Source organism: Otolemur garnettii, unplaced genomic scaffold (assembly GCF_000181295.1).
Source record: "Otolemur garnettii isolate 467f Iridium unplaced genomic scaffold, OtoGar3 scaffold00069, whole genome shotgun sequence".
Lineage (NCBI taxonomy): Eukaryota > Metazoa > Chordata > Mammalia > Primates > Galagidae > Otolemur > Otolemur garnettii.
Window position 1 is genome coordinate 5,608,901 of NW_003852464.1, and position 22,853 is coordinate 5,631,753.

The 22,853-nt window shown below is 38.8% G+C and overlaps 1 protein-coding gene across 4 annotated transcripts in view; it reads right to left on the bottom strand.

Moving 5' to 3' along the window:
* Nucleotides 1–22,853, bottom strand: part of PPARGC1A (PPARG coactivator 1 alpha) — a 136,773-nt gene that overhangs the window by 25,745 nt on the left and 88,175 nt on the right. For 3 of the 4 annotated variants that reach the window (XM_023515347.1, XM_012807462.2, XM_012807463.2), the window contains exons 11-13: nucleotides 22,080–22,201; nucleotides 21,588–21,739; nucleotides 15,194–15,293 (exon numbers count right to left, since the gene is read on the bottom strand). In XM_023515347.1, the coding sequence (XP_023371115.1) occupies nucleotides 15,194–15,293; nucleotides 21,588–21,739; nucleotides 22,080–22,201 (374 nt within the window). Of the gene's footprint in view, nucleotides 1–11,404; nucleotides 15,294–21,587; nucleotides 21,740–22,079; nucleotides 22,202–22,853 lie in introns of those variants that run through there. The other variant, XM_003793501.1, reaches the window with a different exon arrangement.

Consider the following 22,853-nt stretch of genomic DNA (forward strand, 5'->3'; position numbering starts at 1 on the left):
AAAAAAAAAAAAAAAAAAAGAAAGAAATACACTTTTTTGCCCCCAGATTTCATAACTTTTCATTTTTTCAAACACATTCACCATTTGAGCCACTCCTAGAAGAAGCAAGGGCCCCCACTGTTTGCCAGGTTCTTCTGACAAGACTAGCCCCAGGAATGTCATAACAACCCCAAGTTGGCTTTATTTTCCCATTTTGTGTTGAGGAAACTGAGGCTAAGAGATGGGCAGAAATAATGCCCTGGAGCCACATAGCTAAAGTAGCCCATTAGTTCATCGTCCGATTGTCCTAATAGTTTCCATTTTGTCACCTTATTGAGGGCTCAGTGCTGGATCCACATGCATATGACTTAGCAGAAACCCTTTTTTTTGAGGGGGCTACTAACAATAATTAAAATAGAAGTTAATTAGAAAACTCCATTCTCTGTATTGGGGGACTGAGATGAATTCTAAAGAGGAGCCACCACTTTGGGCAAATTAGCCCTATCTTTCGGGAAATTCCGATAACTGAGAACTAACTCCATAGTTATTAACGACCCCCATGCTTTCTACTTTCAGAGCAAGTCCATCATCGTGCCGGGGCCTCCGCTTCTTGGGCTGGAAATGAGTTAATGCAGTCACAATATGACATGCTATTTTTATTCCTTACCCAGATCAGCCATAGTCTAACAATACATTTCAAAGTACGGCGGATGGAGGCTCCACCTGAAACCTGTTCTCCTAGATAAGTATCTTCATCCCATTCATCGTTTCAAGGGAAGAAAAAAAAAAAAACACCTTATTGCACGGCAGCATTTTCATCTGCTTTGGTTTCAGCCAGAGATAAACCATGCCTGCTGCAAACTAATTAATATAAGTCACCTGGAAAGCAGAAATTGGGATACCACGGGCTCCTCTTTCTTGATAAACAGATTGCTGGGTAAGGGATGCACATGGATGTGACAGTTCATTTGGCAGTAGAACTAGCAGGAATGAGACATTTTTAGACAGATATTTGGAAGGCACAAGCAAATATCCCCAGGCTTCATCCGTTTGAGCTCAGATGAGTCTTTCACACTAAGTTTCAAGCTCCTCTAAGTCACTAGGATCAGCAGAAATCTCTAGGCCCCCAGAGATGTGCCCTTAAAACAATAGCCAGAATTGTTAAAATATGGTGGCCAACTCCTGGGAAAGTTGGCTCTGTACCCTTGTCCTCAGCCCCTTCCCCCTGGCCTGGCCCAACTTCCTACTTGGGTCAAAGCAGCAAACCCTTTGCCAGGGTGGTGGATCAAGGATTCCAGAATTAGAACCATGCAGCTAAGAAAGAAAAACAAAGGACATTTAGAAGCAGGAAGCAGCACACATCTTCCTCAGAGCCAGCCTGTGTGTAGGGAAAAGTCAAAAAGCTCTCAGGACAGACAGCCAAGTTTTGCAAGGACCAGGAGGGGCAACCTCACTGTGACTACTACCCCTGAAGGAAGAAATCCCGTTTCTGTCATAGCAAAATGGTTGTGTCTTGAGTTGATGTGAGAATCAGCCATGAGAGGGAAAAGGTCACCACAGGAGTGTTCCTTCCATTCAATTGCTCAGAGAAGGCTAGAGGGATCATTGCTCTATCTCCAGAACCATAAATTGCCATTTTTATAGAAGCTTGAGAAGAATGACATTCCAGAAATGATTTGGAGCCAGGGCCTTTGGAGATTGGTTCAGGTAAACATGAAAATTCCATCCATTTTCATTCATCCTTGCAGGCGATCAGCCTACATCCTCACAAACTCAAAGAGCAAAATAAAGGCAAACTCATAACATGGGATATGATGTTATCACTGCTGTGACAGGTGTCTGTGAAGGGAACACACCCAAGCAGGAGTTCTACAAATCTGAAGACAGAGGGTTTGGAGGAATGGGTCATGAAAAATTTTATAAAAACTTGAACTTTATAAAAGTTCAAGTTCATAAGTCACTGAAAAATGGTAAGTGGTTATAAGTGGGGTATTAGTGAAACCTGGGGTACTCTCAACTCCAGGAGAGATCTGGGAAAAGAAAAGTTTCACGACTACTGTTTATCCAACTGTCTAATTCCCACTTCCAGGGTGAGCCCAGGGAAGACCGATCCCACGTTGCCTTCACTTTCCTTTCCCAATAGTGGATGTGTTCCCACTGATCCTGGCACATTTCTTGGTCATACTCTCCTTACATTATGTTCCTCCACTAGACTGACATTGCTTGAGGACAGGGTAGCTTGTTAATTCATTTTTTCTACTTTAGTGACTAAGAGCATGTCTAGGACATAGTAGGTACTTTCTCTTAAGGTTTCTGAATATATGTCTACACACTTGATTAATAGTTTCTTAAAGATAGGAGCTATTGTGATTTGTCCTCTCTACATAGGGGACAAGACTTGAAGTGGTTATTCAAAAAATGTGTCATGAACAAGGAACCCATTCAAACTTCTACATGGCCACTATGTGTTCTTCTGAGTGCCCAGTAAGTGTCCTTACTCCAGACAGTAAGGCCTTGGGTATCCACATTTCTCTCGCCTTTTGTCCTAATACAACTGTCTCTGGTCTTGAAATTATCTGAGCAAGAGTATGTGAGAACTAGTAAGGACTTTAATATCTTTTCCAACTTAATTAAAAACATTAATATGTGCATTGCCAAATGTTGAAAGTCGATCATTATTGGTGAGCTGCAGCAGAGAGATGTGGGAGGAAAATAGCTCTCTGGAAGTTTTTACCTCGTAGGATGGATATATCTATGTAATCTGTAACAAGACTAATTCTGCTTCCTTTGGCCCACACCTGACTGGTGAGTCCAATACTTTCATTAGCCTTCTGGCCACAGTTTATTTGGCATGAGTCTGTTCTTTTGCAGTAGGTTGCTGGTTTCTGTCCCAATGGTGCATGGTGCCAGGCAATTTGTGGTGTAACCAAAACAAAACTGGAAGCCCATGTTCTAACCCACTGATTTTCAACCATGAGAGGACCTTAGGTTTTTCATGAAAATTATTAAAGATCATTAATTATTTTTCAAAGAAGTCCAAAACAAGAAAAAAGTTCAAAACACAATAAATGTGTGTGTGTGTTTTTTTTTGAGCAACATAATTTAAGTGTACCACAGAAATTTGACTATAGGTTCAAATGTGCCATAAGTTAAAGGTTGAAAAACACTGTTCTAACCCAACTCTACAATGGTGTGACCTGTAACCAGATGCCTCACCAACTGTGACCCTCACATTTTTATTTGTGTTCTGTAAGACCCACATCTTGATGATAGTTCTAACTCTGTTGAGTTTATTTAACTTCTCAAAAAGAGTCCATGAAATTAGGTCTCCTTTGGGAAGGGGAGAAATGACCTGGGAGGGACGTGAGAATTGTCTTGGATCTTGTGTGACTTGTTACTCAAGATGATGCATTAAGCTGACAAGAGATTCACATCCCATCCAAGCCTCTCAAACAGCCCATTCAATCTCTTGACCTGATCCATGTAGACCATGGGAAATGCATGGCCAAAGAAGTCTATGGAAATAGAATATCATGTACACGTATATTGGGTGATGAGGGAGACATGAAGAAGCAGAGACTTGGGAGACAGTACATAACATCTTCTGCCAGCCAGATTTTTCTCAGAACAATCCCTTTCTTGAATTTAGACATTTATCAGTGATGTTCAATGACCCTAGATACAGAAGGGCAACCACCCCAAGGAGAACTATGCTCTCCAAACAAACTCATGAACTAAATTCTAGCTAGATTCTCCCAGAAAAAAAAAAAAAATACTGTACTTTCTCTATTATGTTCAATGTCCTTCTTATTAACAATTCCCTTCTTATTTGGCCTGTGAAATGAATCATGAAGAGATTATTTCCTGGGCAAATTGGTAGAAAAATCCTGATGCTGACAGTTCCCTTGATGATTGCATCTGATTTCCACTTATTGAATGTCCACATCAAGTTCAGGGGGTTCCAATGAGAACTCAGCAAAAGAAGAAAAAAAGAAGAAAAAAAAAGCCCACCAAGTTTTTCAAGGCACCTACTGCAAAATGACCAGATCATAGATTGCAATGCCCACACTGTGTGCCTGATTTGTACATTCCAAATTGACTTGGTTAATTTTTTTTTTTTTTTTTACTTTTATCTGCATGCATGAAGTGCTTTGGAATACTAGAACAATTTAGAATATTTAGTTTGCAACTGTTCAATTAACTTAAGTGCTGGAACATGCTCTCCAGCTGGTAACTAATTTAATTGGTTACTACTACAAGAAATGATTTCTTCAGAGTTGAGGTTTCCCAATGTCCTCCCTGGAGGGGGCATCATCACATACAGGTATGTGGGGATGGAAAAGTGAAGAGTCTGATAAAAATACCTGGCTTAACAAAGACAAAAATCAAGAACCCATTCTCTTACAAAAAAATAACTACCTAGAAATGGGTTTCTACTTTCTGCTATGATTTTATGAACTTGTGTTCCCTTGGATCAACTTCGTAACCACTCAATAAGCAAGATGAGGGGGAGGATCAAGGGTCAAAGACTTTTAAAGCTAGTGCATAAATGCACTTAACCATGAGCCAAAGTGATAAATAGGAAACCAAGATGAACGTCAAGAATGCTGTGAAGAATGAATAGCTGGGACAGTGGCCGCCCAGGCAACTCCAAACGTCTGGAAAGAAGGATTTCCTTCTGGCTTATACCCGGGCTCAATTGTTCTAGCTGAATTTGCATTAAAAGACACTACTGAAAACTTACAAAAGCATACATATAGTAGAAAAACATTATGTAAACTTAAAAAGACACACAGGAGTACGGCATCTTACTTTGAACATATGGAAATGTAATTAAAGACAAATGGATAGGGATAACACACAAGAACTATTGGAGAATGATTATTATTGAGAGAAGAAGGAGAAAAAAGAACTGGATATGTGATGTGTTTTAAGAGCAATCTTAAGCATATCGGGTGAAATGTTTACACCCCATAAATCTTAGGTGCATGGGGCTCAATTCTATTAGTTTATGTGCTTACATGTTTATTTGTGTATTTTCTGATTAAAATTTAAAAATGTTTTTAAAGGAGTCTGTGACAGAACCTCTTTTCCAGCCATTATTAAACTAGACATTTCCCTTAAATTCTTCTCCCACTGTGAGATCACAAGCCCTGGACTACTTTGATTAAGTTCATGGAATTCTGAAGCTAAGAATCCATAAACAACTTCCCCTCTTTCCCACTTCAGAATCTTAACACACCCTTTTCACACGGAGCATGGCCACTGGATTGGAGATAGGGTCTATCTCCAACATTTTGCAATGTTAGAAACTGAGCAACCTTTTCTTCCCCCAAGATGAGTGCCAGGTACAGCAAGGACATCATTCCAAAAAGGCCACTCATAAACTAGAACTGTGAGTGTCTAGCAATCTGTGGCCACAGTAATCCTGGGACTTTGTTGTAGAGAGGTAGCATCATAGAGAGAAATCTAAATTCATTTTAGAAGTCATAAGAAGCTTCTCTATCATGAACTATAGATAGCTTCTCTATTTTGACGTCCACACTAATATTATGTCATAACAATGAATGAAGAACAGATGTCTTCTCAGTGGGCCTATCACTTGTCCTATATCCTACTTTTAAGGCCAGAAATGTTTTAATAGTGCTTTGAAAACCATGAAGAGCCCTTCAATATCTATTATCTGTATTACATGTACTTAACTTCTCCATGGTAAGGATATACCATCTTAAACCTACAAATCTATTTCAATGTAGGAAAGAAGTTGGCATTTTGCAAAGTTAGTGATCAGTGTTTATAAATCAGATTGTACATCTTGGGATCACAGCATGATGCATGCAGTTCCTGCCCAGTGAGTATGAAACCCTTCATAGACATTGTTTATACAGAAATATCATATAGAAATAATATTCTTTCCAGGAAACAGTATATGCAGATAAATAAATAATACTCAACATAAGGGTCCTAGTGAGAGTGTCCCACTATCACTATTAGGAAACAGACGGCTGAATTTTCTCTTACTGTCCTGCCAGCTAGGTGTGGAATGTGATCCATGTCTATTGAAAAAGTTTTAAAAATCTAGAATGAATGCATGCAATATTTGCAGAGTTTGGTTTCATTCACCTTAATACTAGTTGGGAAAAGCTTGGGGATTCATTGGACTTTGCCCAAACACAGGCAGTTACACAAGTTCTGTAAACCTCCATTTCATCATCTATATAATGGGAAGACTTGTATGCCCACCTCATCCTTCAGTTAAGAGGAGTAATTAAGAAAATTCTTGTAGCCAGCTAAGGAAAGTGACCAGAAGATAATAAACCCACAGTAAATGTCAGCTGATACCACCATCATCATTGTTATCATTATTACACTTTTTTTTTTTTTTTGTAGTTTTTGGCCAGGGCTGGGTTTGAACCCACCACGTATGGTATATGGAGCCAGTGCCCTACTCCTTGAGCCATAGGCACCACCCTATGATTACACTGGTAATCACAGCCTGTATCTACTAGGCTTTCACATCTAGGGCAGCTTCAGTATTTGTGTGCTTACCATGACAGGAAGATTTGTCTAACTTTATTTTCTTTTATTTTTGCAAGGCAAGCATAAGGCAAGGTTTATTGAGGAAGAAAAAAATCAGTTTACAGAGTGAGGAAGTTTACAGAGCAGAACACTGTCACTGTAGACCTCCATTGCCAGGACAAGTGGGCAAAGAGGTCAGATTTATCTAATTTTAAAATGAGCGTGTTAGAGGAAAAGGGTCAGATTGAGTCACATCATTGCCTGAGATCCAATTGCTGGAAAACAGGATGACCAGGAGGCTACTGAGAGCTGATTCTACAAAAAGAAGTTTCCGAGTTGATGAAGTTTCTAAATGGAGTGGATCCATTCAACAGAGAACAAAAGCAAAAGTTTGTCCGAGAACAAGTCAATAATACCTCTAAATCATTTCAATGCCATGGAAGTTACTCGTCTCATGGTTTGTAGCCGATACGGTTATTGAAGAGATTCAAGTTTAACCTTCAACAATGCTAAAGGTCTGTGAAGTTTCTTTGCTGCAAATGGCTATGCTGAGATGGTAAAACTGAATCCATTAAAAGAAAGACAGGGAGGCCTTCCTCAGTGATGGCTGGAATTGAAGTATTCTCCTTATTTTGTGCTTGGAAAGTCATTCTTTTATCATTCCACAAAGTCTTATCCAAAAACCTGGCTATGAAAATTCCCAAGGGTCTCCCATCAATCTGGTAACCAGTCAGGATTTTAATCAACCCTTCTGAGCAAACACCAGGCTGGTAAAGGCCAGTGGCTGTCCAGTTGACACAGAACCAGCCCTACCCATGGACCCAGCCCATTGAGTTCATTCTCTTCTTCACAATTCTACAGCCCTAGCTGTACAATGGTTTCTTTTGCTTATGTGTGTATAATCTCATGGAATGAATTCGTACAAAAGATAAATAAGAAACTGTGAGAAATCTTTGCCCAAACCTTGCTGTGCACCTGAAGTTCAAGTGTGTTTGGTTAACCTTCTATTATTCCTTCTCTTTCCTTCAGGTGACCTTTCTGGTCTTAGTCCTCGCCACGGCATGTCAAGGCAAACAGTGGCTCAATGGGACCCTGGCACCATGTGACAAAGAAACTCTTATGAGCTGTCTATGAATTATTTCATTCATCAGGTGCACATGCTGGCACCACCCCTGCCACTGGAAATGGGAAAATGTCAGCCCAACACACAGGTACTTCCCAACCTCTAAACACCGAAGCCAAACCATAGATGATGAGAACTCCAATTGTTGCTTTCTCTCCAATTGTTTTCCTGTTGGAAATTCAGATTGTCCGTGCAATTCAGATTGTCAACCCTGGAAAAGGCAGCTTACGGAGTCAGTACAGGGATCCTTTTCCCAAGTATCCAGATACGTGCAGAATTAAGCCGTGCATTGCTCCTGATCATTAAGTCACCTGCCATCAGAGTAACACGGCCACATCACACGCTGTGTGACCAGTTTACTAACTTACCCTTCTCTAGGTGGCAGAGTAATTAATCACCATTCTGTGAGAGTGCACACATATTCCTACCGACAAACAGGGAAGGGCTCGCAGAGGGCAATGCTTCTGAGCACTAGGAAACATTAGTCATTCATTTGATTAGAGGGCATAGCCATTAAGCTGAAAACCTGGTAGATGGTTAAACTAAGAACCAGCATAGCCTCATTTTCTTTTAAAGAATAAAGTTTTTCAAGAGCGCTACGAAGCTACCATACGAATGAAGACAGGACTTGATTTCCAGTACCACCAAAGTCAATCCCAAGGACCTGTGAATTTCCTTAAATGCCTTGCTGGAGGGTATCGTGTGGTAACTATATTACTATCGCCACTTTTTTTTTCATCAATTAGTATTGTTAAAGAGAAGCTCGACTATCGAGTTCCTAACAGCAGCAAAAAATAAATTCCCTCCAATTAAGTAGTCTAATAAGCTATTTAGGATTTTACCACTGAACATTCTTTCCTTCCCATTTAATTTCGGCTTTCACTTGGATGTCATCTTGTTGAAAATCCATCACAGAAAACTATGTGGGGGGGAAAAAAACCCAGATAATGTTGCTAAGTGCCCCTGATGTTCAAAAAAGAGCAGAAGCACAATATTTTTTTCTAAATTACCCTGGGATTTTTTTCATCGTAATTTAGCTTCTTTCCACTAGAAATTAATATATGAAAATATATGAAAATGGTCAATATGCAAATTCAAATATCACACTAGCTCCTCGCCTTCAGTAAGTGCTATATGCATAAATTTGAAACAATACAATATTTTAAGGGTCTTGATGATAATAATGCCTTGGCGTGCATATGTGCATGGATAATTATGTTCGTTTAATTTAATCATGAAAATATTACAGGATCATTTGGTTTTCTCCTCTAAAAGTTCTCTCACTTTTTTCCATTAATTCATTCCACTTTGCCCCTTCTAGAAGTAATGTGTAAGTAATGGGCTTTGAGCTGAAAGAAAAATGGTTACTTTCTTGAGGCATTATGGACAGCAAAGGGTCACGTGAGAAGGTGGTCGCCTCTTGCCCTTAGCATGCAAGCTGGTCATTGAACTTGGAACAATGTTAGGCTTTTCAGTAGAACCTGGTCCTCGGCTTTTATGGCCGTTTCCTCCTACAACTTTCCCAGCGCTGAGAATTTGCCCACGGGTAGTCACCTGATTGCAATAAAAGAGACCTAGAAATGAGCCCATGTGACCCCACATTCCACATCTCAACTACAGTGGAACTTTCAGGACGCTGCACAGTTACTGGAATCACGTGGAATATATTGAGAGGAGCAGAGGGTTCAGGACATTGAATTCCACCATGCATTACAAGAACAGTTAATGCCCCAGTCAGTAGAAATGGCCATTTCGAATGGAAGGGACAAAGCAGGACGTGACGATAATTATTATCCTTCCCCCAAGGAGAAAATCTTCCTTCTCCTCTTTCCATCTCACAGAAAAAACTATGTTCTTTTCACCCAACATGTTAAGAGAGGCCAGAGAAAAGAAATAGGCTGCTTTGCGTCCATCAATGGAATCTATATACCATCTTTCCCCCCAGGGATTAATTCAGCTTTTGATTAAATCTTTCTGAGATTTAAATCACGGGGTTACAAACCTCCAAGGACCTCCTTTATGAATTGTGACCTTCTTTATTACTCTCTTCTCTTCTGTTTGATAAAGTACAAAATTGATTTATAATGGTACATACTGTGTTTGGAAAACAAGGAGTGACGACTAGAATGGCAAAATACAACTACCAAGTAAGTTGTTGGTTAAAGTATTCTATAATTAATATAAAATATACCATTTTAACCAAAACAGTAACTCTTTGGTTAAAAGAGTCTATAAAATAGACTATACTAAATAGTCTAGATAGTCTATATAGTCTAAAATATACCATTTAAACCAAAATAGTAACAGCTTTGGTTTAAAGAGTCTATAAAATAGTCTATACTAAATAGTCTAGAAGCTATGGTTATAGTAGTCTGAGTTACAGCTGTGTAGCTAGTAAGTAATACTGGTGTCAAATGAGCATAATAATGTTATTAGGGTTGTAAATTTAATCCAATGATTAGTCAAATCTCCCCACAAGAAAGTGGGGAAAAAAATCGGGTGATGTTGAAAGAAGAATTTCAACTCAATACTCCATTGTACTCAGTTTAGACAGATTTAGTTTGGAGGACTTTTGAATTGAGCCAAGCTCCTTTTACATAAACTCTTTATATCAAGTGTTCATTTATTTTTGTCAGCCCAATTTTGGCTTCAATAATTATTTTGCTATTAGTATCATCAAGGAAGGATAAGGTTTTCGGGACAACATGAAATGAGTCTCTGATTTCTGTCAGGATGTCCATAGTACCAAGCCAGCAGAGGCTACTCCTGCTTCTCAAAATCTCTCCCTTTCTCTCTGCCCTCAAAGGGTAAAAAATTCACCCTTAAATAAAAACTTGCATTATTCTGATGTCTCTGTTGGTTCCAGCCAGCAGACTAAAAGTGCCCTATGTGATTTAAGCATCCGTAGAAGAAAAGTTAGGATGTGAGACTTATCCACTGAAAGTCAGGAGTGCTTCGTATCCACAGTTGTAGGTGAAGGCAATATTTGGGTAAGCTCGTGGCAAGTTTTATTTTCTATTTTGATAGAATAATTGATAAATTTTATGCTAGTATAAAATAGAAATAGAACCACAGGGAGTACTTTTTGTGTTATTTAGTGGATTTCAATGCACTATTGATGGCTCTCATCACATTTTCAATATTTGCAAATGCTTTTTTCACTAGGAGACTGAAGGGGGGTCTCTATTTACCCATTTTTCCCCAGTGCGATTAAGTCCTGGGGTGCAAGTAGCTGGGAGTTGCAACGGTAATCTGAAATGTGCAGTGAGTGGGGCCTGGATAACGCATCCGATGACATTAAGGCCATCATCACCTACCAGGTACACTGGACATCCTGACAGGAAGATTCAGCAGCAGATACCAGGCTGCCTGATGACTTACATACGTTGGCAGACTACATTCTACTATAAGCCTCCAAAAAATATTCAGTCCATCTAGAGTAGAATTGCTTCCTATACTGAATATTTAGTGGGTCTCTCCCCAGGGCAATAGTTTGTACTTACAAATATACACTTTCCGGGGTTAAGTGCAAAAACCCATTTAATACAGTGCTCATCCATTTAATAAAATCCCACCTCCAGACGTTCATTAAGAAATCAGCACGTCAGCCTTTGCCGTTTGAAAGAAGACAAAGTAAGATACCGAAGTTGCCCGTTGCCTCCCGGAGAAGGAGGGGGAGAGGGAGAGAGAGCAGAGAGGAAAGGGAGAATAATAAGCAGGTCATGGGTCCTGATCTGAGAGTCCTGCCAGGAGTTTGGTTACGATAAATGAGAAAAGCAGAAGTAGATTTGAAACATTCGTTTCCCTTTATTAGCTCAGTGAGGCTGATGTGTACTGCACATTAAAAAAAAAAAAAAAATCACAGGAATTTTCATACAATGAATAAAACCACAACAATACATGAAGAATTGGCAGGTGGAAAAAAAGGCCCGGCAAGGGCTCAACTAATCGCTCACTTTCTCTCTTCAGCAGAGTTCAACCAACAGTATTACACTTTCACCTACAAATCGTAAAGTAGCTCCATCAAATCAGCAGTTCACATTATTGAAAATGTCTGTCACATAGGTACAAATTTAGAATCATCACATTATATTACATGGCTATTCTAGGTCATCTATAGATCCGGTCTTAGACTACAGTGATTGAAGTTCTCGTTACAGCCATCAGAAAAGGACACATAATCATTACCTACTGAAAGCTCACATCCAAAGGCATGAAAAGGCTTCCTTTTTCAACTGACCCGAACATCATACCCTAATAGTGCAAATTCCCTCTCTGCTGCTTTGAATGTTGACAGCCCAACCGTTGTTCTTGGAGTCATTTAGCAAAAATTGATTTTGTTGCACTGGAAGAATGATTTGGCTACATCTCTGTTAGAAAAAGAAAAAAAAAAAAAAAACCCACATTTCTAAAGCACCAGTTCAGTTACCAAAATTGTAGATGTGGTACTTACCACAGCATGAAGGCAACGGCCCTCGGTCATCTAAAAAGCCTACAGATCTATGCTGAAATTTGTCTCCAGTGATGATGGGGTGTGTTTCTTTGAAATATTCTTTCCCAAAAAACCAAAAATACAAATAAAGAGGACACAGCTTCCATTTTGACGGGCTACCCACAGTGTCTGCGTAAGATACAAAAGCTCCACTAATTTGGATGCGATTTGAAGTCCATTGATGAAAACTATCTTCATGGTAACAGTATTTGTCAGGCCAGAGGGGGCACAAATTAATCCTCAACGTGGTTATCTGTGGTATCGTCTTTTGAAAAGTCAGAAAAGAAACCAACTGTTCCACTCATGTCAACAACAATCCAGGGCAAAAAGCAGAATGGATTTAAAATTGGATCACAAAAATTTAAAGGCAAAATAGAGAACGCTTCTGGTCCTTGAACACATAATAGGATTTACTAAATATCAATTTCTTAAAAATAATTTATTGCTCTTAGTAGTCTTTTTCGTATTATTCTACAACAGAGGATACTCAAAATTCAGAAAGAAAGACTGTAAACTTTAGTTTGGCGCTCACACAGAGTGAAAATACCTGCCTTGAACCTACAGAACAACAAGAATTAGGCGGATTAAAGATGTGTGACTGTTGTAACGCAGAACCTGTGAACAAGTTCTTTTATTTCATAGTTATTTTTATTGCTTTCTATCTACTTAGAAATAAGAAGCCAAAAAACTCAAGCAAGCATCCGACAGGACAGACAGTGGATTCAGTCAGAACACAATATGCTGGTGATCAATGGATGCAGCTATCAAAATGAGCTGCACTGGCCTCGGGGTGAAATCCGTCTTATAAGATCGTGTTGGGTGAGAGAAAGGAAAAGAACAATTAAAGAGTAGGTGTATATCGTGTCCCCCAAAAATGTCCTGTCCGCCAAACAGTAATCAAATCTCAATTTAGAAACTTGAATACGTGCTCCAAATTTTACTGATCTCCGTTCTCGGGACTCCACACTCGGATGAAATCCTGATGCTGAAAATGGAGGGTTTTTTTTTTTCTGAAGCTTGTATTGAATTTAGCAGAAGCAATGTCATCAAGAACAACGTCATGGTCACATCAGAGGCCATGCTAGTGCAAGTAGGAACACTGCTTCTGCAAAAGCTGAATTTTCCCAATGAAGCACTTACACTCCAACCTGACAATTGTCATGCATCCTAGGTAGAAAATTTCCACTGGCTTTATTATTTTCATCATCTCATAATTTATAATAAATAGGCTATCTGCAACTGATAAATACGTCTCTTTAGTAAACAAAGGAATGAAATATCAGTATCTATACAGGATGCATAACTGTAAAAAATACAGATAAATACCATCATCATACTCTGCCAAGGGAAAGAGATACTGGCTTCAAAGATAGTCTTCAGACACACGTTAATTATTGTAAAAATCATACTGTAATTATTACCTCAGCATTTTGTATCAAATTAAAATCACAAAAATTAAAACAGAACAGCATTTTAAAAAGATTTTTGACCTCTAGTTTCAAAACTACTGTTGATAGAGAAAATAAAAACATTTCTTAATGGTTACCCATTGAGACTTTACATAAAATCATGATATCTTCTAGAAAAATTTTAGATGAGAAAATTTCATTCCCCTAACAAATCCAGTGTATAAAACTTCAAAGAAAAACAAGCAACAAGAAAATGTGGAAAAATATCGCAGAAGTGGTTAATACCTTTAGGGACTAGGATATTTCTTGACAAGATGCTTAGATCAAAGCTCACCTAAAGAGATGGAAATGCATAAAGCATCATTTTGTCATTGCACTCAACAGACACACACACTGTCTTTTTTTTGTTTTACAATCAAATATATATAAGCAGTAAGTTCAGCTTCTAAATATGTTAGTGTACAATAATTGTTTCACCTCAATAATTACAGTTGAATATTCTTGATTAAGAAAAATTTAGCAGTTTTGAAAAGAAGGCTGCATTTACAGTGCATAGCTGTAACAAAAAAAGAACATTGTTGTATAGTATGTACATAAAATAAAAATACTCCGTTTAACATCTGTAAATACTTAACTACATCAGAGAATGTAGCAATTACACTATATGAACACATCCCAGAGAGTTCTACCCAACTCTCATTAGTAATGTAACACCGTGTCCGCTCTTCAGAAAGAACCGTCGAACAAGCTGCACGCTTGACCATTGACAAGGCTTTTGAAATTTGCAGTGGAAGATCAACATTTTGGACATTTACATGGGTGTCAAGATAAAGGACGAACTACAGAAACTTCAAAATGTTAGGGAAGTTTAGCATTCTGCTACCCGCAGCATCCTCTCCCACCCAGATTCCATGGCACAAGGGGAAAGAAAAAAGAAAAAAAAGGGGGAGAGACAGAGAGAGAGGATATTAGTTCTATGGAACCTGTGGTTTCTTCGGGATTGTCATATAATCATTATGTTACGAGAGAGCTTGCTTCAAGTTGATTTTGCACTTTCTTTCTTACAAAAGAGAGTACGGAGGCTGACGCTCTGACATCAGCAGCTGTCACTTTAGGGCGGTTTGTGGTTGGTTGGTTGGTTGGTTGGTTGGTTGGTTGGTGAGTTTTCTTTCCTTTTTAATTTATAGATGTACTTTTTTTTTTTTTCCTTTTGAATAGAATATGAACATTTTGAAGTTCTAGGTTTTAAGTGTGTCTTCATGGAACTGCTGCCATTTGAAGGGGTTTGCCCTTGCACACTCTGGTCAGGTGCTCCCAGTCCCCACGTGCCCACACATATACTTCCCCTACCCCAGGCTTGCACACTCACACGCACGCACACACACACACTCCATCGCCAAGCGACTCCGGGGAAAGCAAAGCCGACACCATGAATAAACATGTGCTTACTGGATATCACTCTGCCTCTCGCTTCTTCAGCAGCTGTGTTCATGTAAACCATTGTTATTGTTGTTGTTGTTGCTGTATTGTTGCTTTGCTTTGCTTTTGTACAGAGAGTGTAAAGTAGGAGAAATTCCTAAGTATGACTTGCAATAGTCTGTTAGGGAAGGACGCACTGTCCCGTGAGGTATTCACCATCCCTCTGTCATCCTCAGCCAAGGAACATGTTACCTGCGCAAGCTTCTCTGAGCTTCTTTCAGTAAACTATCAAAATCCAGAGAGTCATACTTGCTCTTGGTGGAAGCAGGGTCAAAGTCATCTGAGTTTGAATCTGAAAGAAACCCAAGCCCGTTTAGATGCACATGTTGCTGGTGACCATGAACTCAAGTCATTCCATTCCAAGATTATCTGACTCACAACAACTTATCCAATCAACATACTTTTGAAAAAAAAACATTCCCAGATTTTGTTTGATATATACAGATGTATAGGCAGAGGATGGGGAGAAGTGAGATTTCACACACACTCACCTAATGACTCCTTTTAGATTTAAATACTCCTGGGAGTATTTAGGCAGAGCAGACTTTAATATCTGTTTTATAGATAAATCCTTACCCCCCTCACCCCCTTCACCCTGGAGTATCAGATGACTTGCCCAGAGTCCCTCAGTAACTCCGCACAGGTAAGAATAGAAGCTGGAACTAATTTTCCTATTCAGTGAGATTAATTTCACTGAGCTTAAAAGCCAGTTGTGCAGGAGCGAATCATCAGAACTTTTCCAAATCCCTGATCTGCTGATTCCCTTTGAGGCGAGAGGGACATACGATCCAGTTTGTGTGTGTCAGCAGCTCTGGGCAAACTCAGCAAGAGTGGTGCAAACTCTCCCCAAATCAGAAGGTCAAGGGAAATGCTTCACATCCCAAGAGAGTAAATTCAAAGAGGAAAAACATGTAGGTTTAAATAAATCCATGTTCTTTCCAGGATCCTTAAACTAGCGCACGTCAGCTTTTGTGCCAGGTTTCATCGGTTACTTCAAATACCCCTTAACACAATAGGTACATCTTAGGAATAGTGAATGGAAAATGATATGCTGTTCAATGTTTTTGACGTTTCTCCTTTGATACCCAAGAAAAAGTTGGATATTTCTTGGGGAAGAGGAAGAGGAAAAGAGGTTTGCAATGGAGTCCGATCTATTAAAAACATTTAGTTAGGGGCGGCACCTGTGGCTCAGTGAGTAGGTCACTGGCCTCATATACTGAGCGTGGAGGGTTCGAACTGGGTTCGAACCCAGTTTGGCCTGGGCCAAACTGCAACAAAAAAATAGCCTGGTGTTGTGCTGGGCGCCTATAGTTCCAGCGAACTCAGGAAGCTGAGGCAAGATAATCACCTAAGCATGGGAGCTGAAGGTTGCTGTGAGCTGTGACACTACAGCACTCTACCAAGGGTGACAAAGTCAGACTCTGTCTCTCAATATATATAGATAGATAGATATATATTTAAGGGAAAATACAATGATTCTGAAAAACATTATCAATTCTACTGAAAAAATAAACAATTCCCATGTTTTTCCTAGAGTAAATTACAACATAGAAATGCTCAAAGTGACAAAAGTGTGTAATTCCGGATGTTGTGGAGTCACAGTCGGTGACCTGCCAGGTCATTTTGCTGAACGGACTGCAACATCCCAAGCTCTCGAGCCTGACTTCTCTCTTCCCCAAGCTTCAGTCTACTTTCACATTCTGAAGTGTACAGACAATGACATTCCTTTACTTATTATTGTTAGTTTTGTTCATTCTTAGCATTCCTTGTCTTTACTGATTTTTTTCCAGCAAGTTCGTCTAGGTAAGAAAAATAAGAACCATTACAGTCTTATGAAGATATAAAAAACAGGGGCCAAATGGGCCTATCTTTCCTCAAATAGTCAATTCTGTAATTACACTGGCTTCGACCCTTCTCGTCTCAGCCTAATGAATGGTTTTCTTGTATTATTATGGCCTTATGAGCAGCTACAGCTCAAAAAAAAATTTTTTTTTGAAAGACAAAAAAAAGTATAGCTCATTGCTAGAGATCAGTGTGAAATCAGAATTCCGCCTCCACTGAAGATCAATATTCTCCCAGTGACAGGGTCTGTAGGACAAAATTCAGCATGGATCCGTCAAGAATATACCTTCATACCTCTACTGGGAGAAAATTTTAAGAATACTTTACATTTCCTAACTTTGTATTGTTCTAAGTGAAGCCCAGAATTTCAGTGTTTCTGTATTGTGACTACCAAATATTGAAAGTAGTGTGAAAGCGTAGTTCTCAAGAATTTCTCCACTGTGAAATATACACAGTTCTCATACATAGTCAAGAATTTCTCCACTGTGAAATATACACAGTTCTCATACATAGTCATTTGTACAGGCAACTGAGTGGCCAACCAAAAAGTCTTTCTTGTTGCATTAGATAGAATGCGGTTGCATGGACTTCCTGAGGCAATGACATCTACTCTGTTCTTTCACTCATGAAAGGATACTAAAACACAGTAAGCTATAAGAAAGGTTTTATAGAATGATCACAAAGGCCACTCTAGTTTTAAAACTGAATTGCCATAAACAATTTTGCATTAGCAGAAACAAATCCCATCAGATGTGTGTTCCTACCACATGGAAAATTGCTGGAAGAGAGTAGGTCCTCAAATTAGTATGTGTTGAATGAATGTGTTAATCTCAAATACCAGAATATTATTACAACTGTGGTTAAAAGTATTTGTATTGGGATCTGGGCAATGATTTATCAATGAATGACGAGGGTATATGTCAATGACGTGTATATTCAAGATGCTGATAATGTAATACATTTTTTTGAGTCAATAAAATGTTAGCAAGACTGTGTCATTTATTTCATTTGTTATATGCTTATGTTCTACACCATAACTAATCGCTGATCAAAATTATTCCATTCAAAATACCCATTCTTCTGGATTGACCCTATAGTCCTACCCTATTTTCTGTCTTTCTCCTTTACCATTTTGTCACTGAGGTCTTTTTTTTTTTTTTTTTTTTGCAGTTTTTGGCTGGGGCTGGGTTTGAACCCGACACCTCGGGCACTTTACTCCTTTGAGCCACAGGTGCCACCCACTGAGGTCTTTTATAAAGATCCATTTGTTTACAACAGAGCAAACAGACACAGAACACAGATTCACAGCAACTAGGAATTTACCATTGACCTTGATCAAGTCATTTTAAAATCTTAGTCCCACTTATACGACTTGACTTGCCCATAAATAGTAGCTAGAATCATTATGTTTTACTCTAATAATATTGTAGGGACCATGCACTAGGTTCAGTAGTAGAAAAATAGGATGTGTGAGCTAACTTAATTTGGGGGAACCAATAGAAACAGAAAACAAAGTTGGTTAAATGATATAATGTACATATAAAGTCACAGTCCCTCTAAGGGCCCACTGTACTCCTATGCTCTATAGATTCAGTACCCGTAGTACCTGTATGCCTTCCCTGAAGCATTAACTTGAACTCTTCAGGGAATAAAGACAAGAACATGAGAATTTGGCTGGTTTCCAAACCTGGTCCCTGCTATTGATTCTTCTATTATTTTAAAATCTTCAATATATTCAAATATTCAATAACATTTTCAAAATATTTTATTCAAAATATTAAGGGGGATAGAAATGCTTCTGTTAGATGGGTAGCTTTCATAACATTTAATTTGGGGCTCTTTTAAGTGTGCCCATCACCTCAATAGTTCGTCTGTTTTTAAGATAACTTTAAAATGGTAACTTATTTGCATTACAATTTTAAATTATAATCATAGGCGCTATTTCATGAGCACCTATGGGATGCCAGAGAGTTTGGCAAGACCTTGACAAACATTTAATCTCCAAATAAATATTATAAGGTAGTTCACAAATGAAGAAGTCAAGCCTGAAGGAGGTGAATTGTTTGCCCAAGGTCAATGGTAAGGTAGGTTTCAAACCCAGCTTTGCAGGATTCAAAGCCTAGGCATGGTGAGTATACCATGAGTATGTTCAGAAACAAAACAAAACTACTTCTTACGCCAATGTAGTACTTGAAGGAATTGGAAAAACCCATGCTACTCCAATACACGTCAAATGTGCTTTTAAGAAAATACAGTGAGCTTAGCAATGGCAAAGTTTCTACTGCTGCTGGCTAGGCAGGCGCATAATAAGAGGGAAAGCATTCTTCTTAGATATATTTCAGGGAGGCTCCAGTTCAATTTGGAAACACCATCCAATCCTCCCTCTACCAGTGATGAATCGTGATCTGAAGGCCCCTGTAGGTAGCTTATTTTAAACTCTAGATGTTTTGAGAGACGAGAAACACCCCAGCCTTCATCACTGAGGAAAATAAGTCAAATCAACTCAAGACTTCAATCTGTCTTAACTGTTTTTATCAGCCAACATTTGAACAAATGACTTGCCACGTTTTATATTTTCATCCCTAGGCCTCTGTCTCTACAAGTCAGCTGCCTCTCCCCTGCCTCTCACTATCTATTTAGCACGTGGAGTGAATTATAGCAGATTCCCTCTGAACAATGCACACCACCTATATCAATTACCCTAGGAAGACACCACTTCATGGGAAGGAAGAAAAAATTCCTCTATTTGGAATTCATTTCTCTCCTTAAACCAAGCAAGAACAAGTACAAATAGATATCTAATAATGCTAAGTAATAGATGTGTATGTTAACTTCATGATTATTATTCTAAATGAATTTAAAATAATTATGACATGTGCACAAGACATTTGCTGCTGTCTTTTCTTCCTTCCTCCAACAATTTGGAGGCTTACAATATACATATTCAGCAGAGGATGACATGTAAAGGAACAAAATTAAAACTGGAAAGCAAATGAAGATGCTCATTGTACAATTATTTATAACTTCAAAAAATTAAAAATTGAATAAATGTTTAGCTCTAATGGAATGACTAAATACAATGGCACTATTCACCCTACAAAACACTGTGAAGCTATTAAAATATGTTGATAAATTATTTTTAATAATCCTGTGAATCACAGCAGGGCGTGAATTCATATATTAATTGAGAAAAGTAGAATTTGAAGGTTCTATGCGCACACACACAGAGGGCGCCAAAAAAAATGTATATGCATTTTAAGAGGTGCTACCTATGTATTGTTTTTTGCAGTTGAATTTAAGGTGTTATTACTGGTCCAGTGTATATAGACACGCTGTCCCCAATATAGACACGCCGTTCCCATCCTTTTTAACTAGAATTTATACACATTTGGGGAATGATAGATTTACTTCCAACAAGATCTCTTAAGATCCCTTTTTTGGTATCCTCAGCATATAATCTTAATTATAAAAAATTAGACATTCTGAGACAAAATACTGGAAGGCACATTATTTGGTTGATAATAGTGGTCTTCTCTGGGTGATGGGCTAAAAGGGGATCTTAATTTTCTTCTTTCTTTTCTATATTTTCTAAATTTTATCCCTTAAGTTGGTACAGCTTTTATAAAAAAAAAAAAAATACAATAGTTTTGTATGCTTTGGTTGCCTTATCTGTGAAATAGGGGGTGAAAATAATCACGTCCACCTCCTAGAATAGTTCTGGTGACTAGATGAGAATAAGTTTACAAAGAGCACAAGGCCCAGCACATGAGAATCCTCAACAAATAACAGGGTTTTTTTTTCTTTTGTTTTAAAGAAAGTACAGTGTTATTTAGCACGTGGGACTTTATTTTCTCTTCTTGAGTTTGTAATTTATAGAAAAGGATAATATTTCTACAAGTTTGTAAAATAACAACCAAAAAAAAAATGCTTAGACTTTCACATATTTTATTCTATAAAACAATGATAGTGAGGCTAGGGCTTATAGAAAAGAATTTAAGGAGGGCACAGAATGCAAGAGCAGGTTGTAAACACACACCATAAACACATAGAGACAGCCACATAGCATCCAAGTACACAACCGTACACAACACATGAACACACAAAATATAATGCCACTCACATACACACAGATGCACACAGTATTCACATACAACACACACGCAATACACACGAGTCATAAACACATGAAGATCCATGCACTAGCCACACACACATAACACACACATACATAAAGCACCCTGGCACATAAGGTAGTGCACACACAAATCATAAACACACACAGTACTATACAATATCCATACACATCCAACACAGAGCCACAGACATACACGCAAAACCATACACACATAGACACAAGATCTACCTGCACCAAACACATACCATGCAAACACCACATACACAAATCATAAATACATATATACATGCACAGTTCCCACACACACTCCCACAATACACGTACACACAAAATATAGCACTCACACATACACATAAAAACCATGTACAATTTTCAGAATTTCAGCCCCTCGGCAGACGGCTGAAGAACTCACTTATGCTTTTTGTTGCCAAAACCTAAGCCCATTTCTTCTGCAACCGTCTCATATATTAGGGAAAAAAATCTGTATTCAAATAGTCCCTCTAGTAAAATAAAGGGATGGCCCAACCCACAGCACCTATGGATTCTGTTTGCTCCCATTTTGAGCTCTACATTATGGATTCCTCATTCCACGTACAATAAAATCCATACCTAGGTCTGCATAGTTAGACTTGAAAAATTGCTTGCGTCCACAAAAGTACAGCTCGAAATCAGTTTCGTTCGACCTGCGCAAAGTGTATCCATTTTCAAGAGCAGCAAAAGCATCACAGGTATAACGGTAGGTAATGAAACCATAGCTGTCTCTGCAAGGGACAAAGAAGTTCAAAGCTTGTTAAGATGCATTAGCATACGGGACTGTAACCCTTTCTACTTTGGGAGACTTCGCTGGTGCCAATGTCTGAGCCACCGCATCCATTTATCAGTGTGATTGTCCTGTCAAGCAGCTAAATACTTATTTCTAGGACAGGAAATCTCAACTAGAAAGATTAATAAATAGGGATGAAAGAAAATAAATAAGGTTCTGAACTCAACATGTCATCTGTCAAAGCACTTACGCGGGCAACTCCCATCCCAGTAATCTGATGGCCATAATTTTTTACATACGTCAGCTTCTGAACAAGAAATAATCTTGAGGATTCTCACCCATCATCCCGTGGATTGACTGTGCACTCCTCAATTTCACCAAAAACTTCAAAACGGTCCCTCAGTTCTGTCCGTGTCGTGTCAGGTCTGATTTTACCAACATAAATCACTCGGCGTTCTTCCTGTGGGCGGGGGAGTAAGAAGAGACTTTCACTAGTTCTGGAGATGGGAAAGAAGGGGAATGTCTAGAAACATTCATGAATGCCCAATCATGCATCAGGGGACTCACAGAGGATGCCAATGAAAGCAAACACAGACCACAACCGAAGGACAGACAGCACTTGACCCCAGTGATATTTTCCATGCATTTCTGTCTCTCTACTCTTTCTTAATCTTTCCCATCCAACTCTATTCTTCTCTCAGACAAGCTCTTGTTATTTACAAAAAAAAAATCTATTATATATTTGATGACTTATGACTTGATAAATAAGCTTTTTTTTACAGACAGAGTCTCACTTTATTGCCCTCGGTAGAGTGCTGTGGGCATCACAGCTCACAGCAACCTCCAACTCCTGGGCTTAGGTGATTCTCTTGCCTCAGCTTCCCAAGCAGCTGGGACTACAGGCACCTGCCACAATGCCTGGCTACTTTTTGTTGCAGTTTGGCCGGGGCTAGGTTCAAACCTGCCACCCTCAATATATGGGGCTGGCGCCCTACCCACTGAGCCACAGGTGCTGCCCAATGACTCATCTTCAAAATTGGTATGAAACTGACTTGGCTTACAAAACTATTTAATTTCTTATTAGCTCAGAATTCCAATAATGAGATGTACAA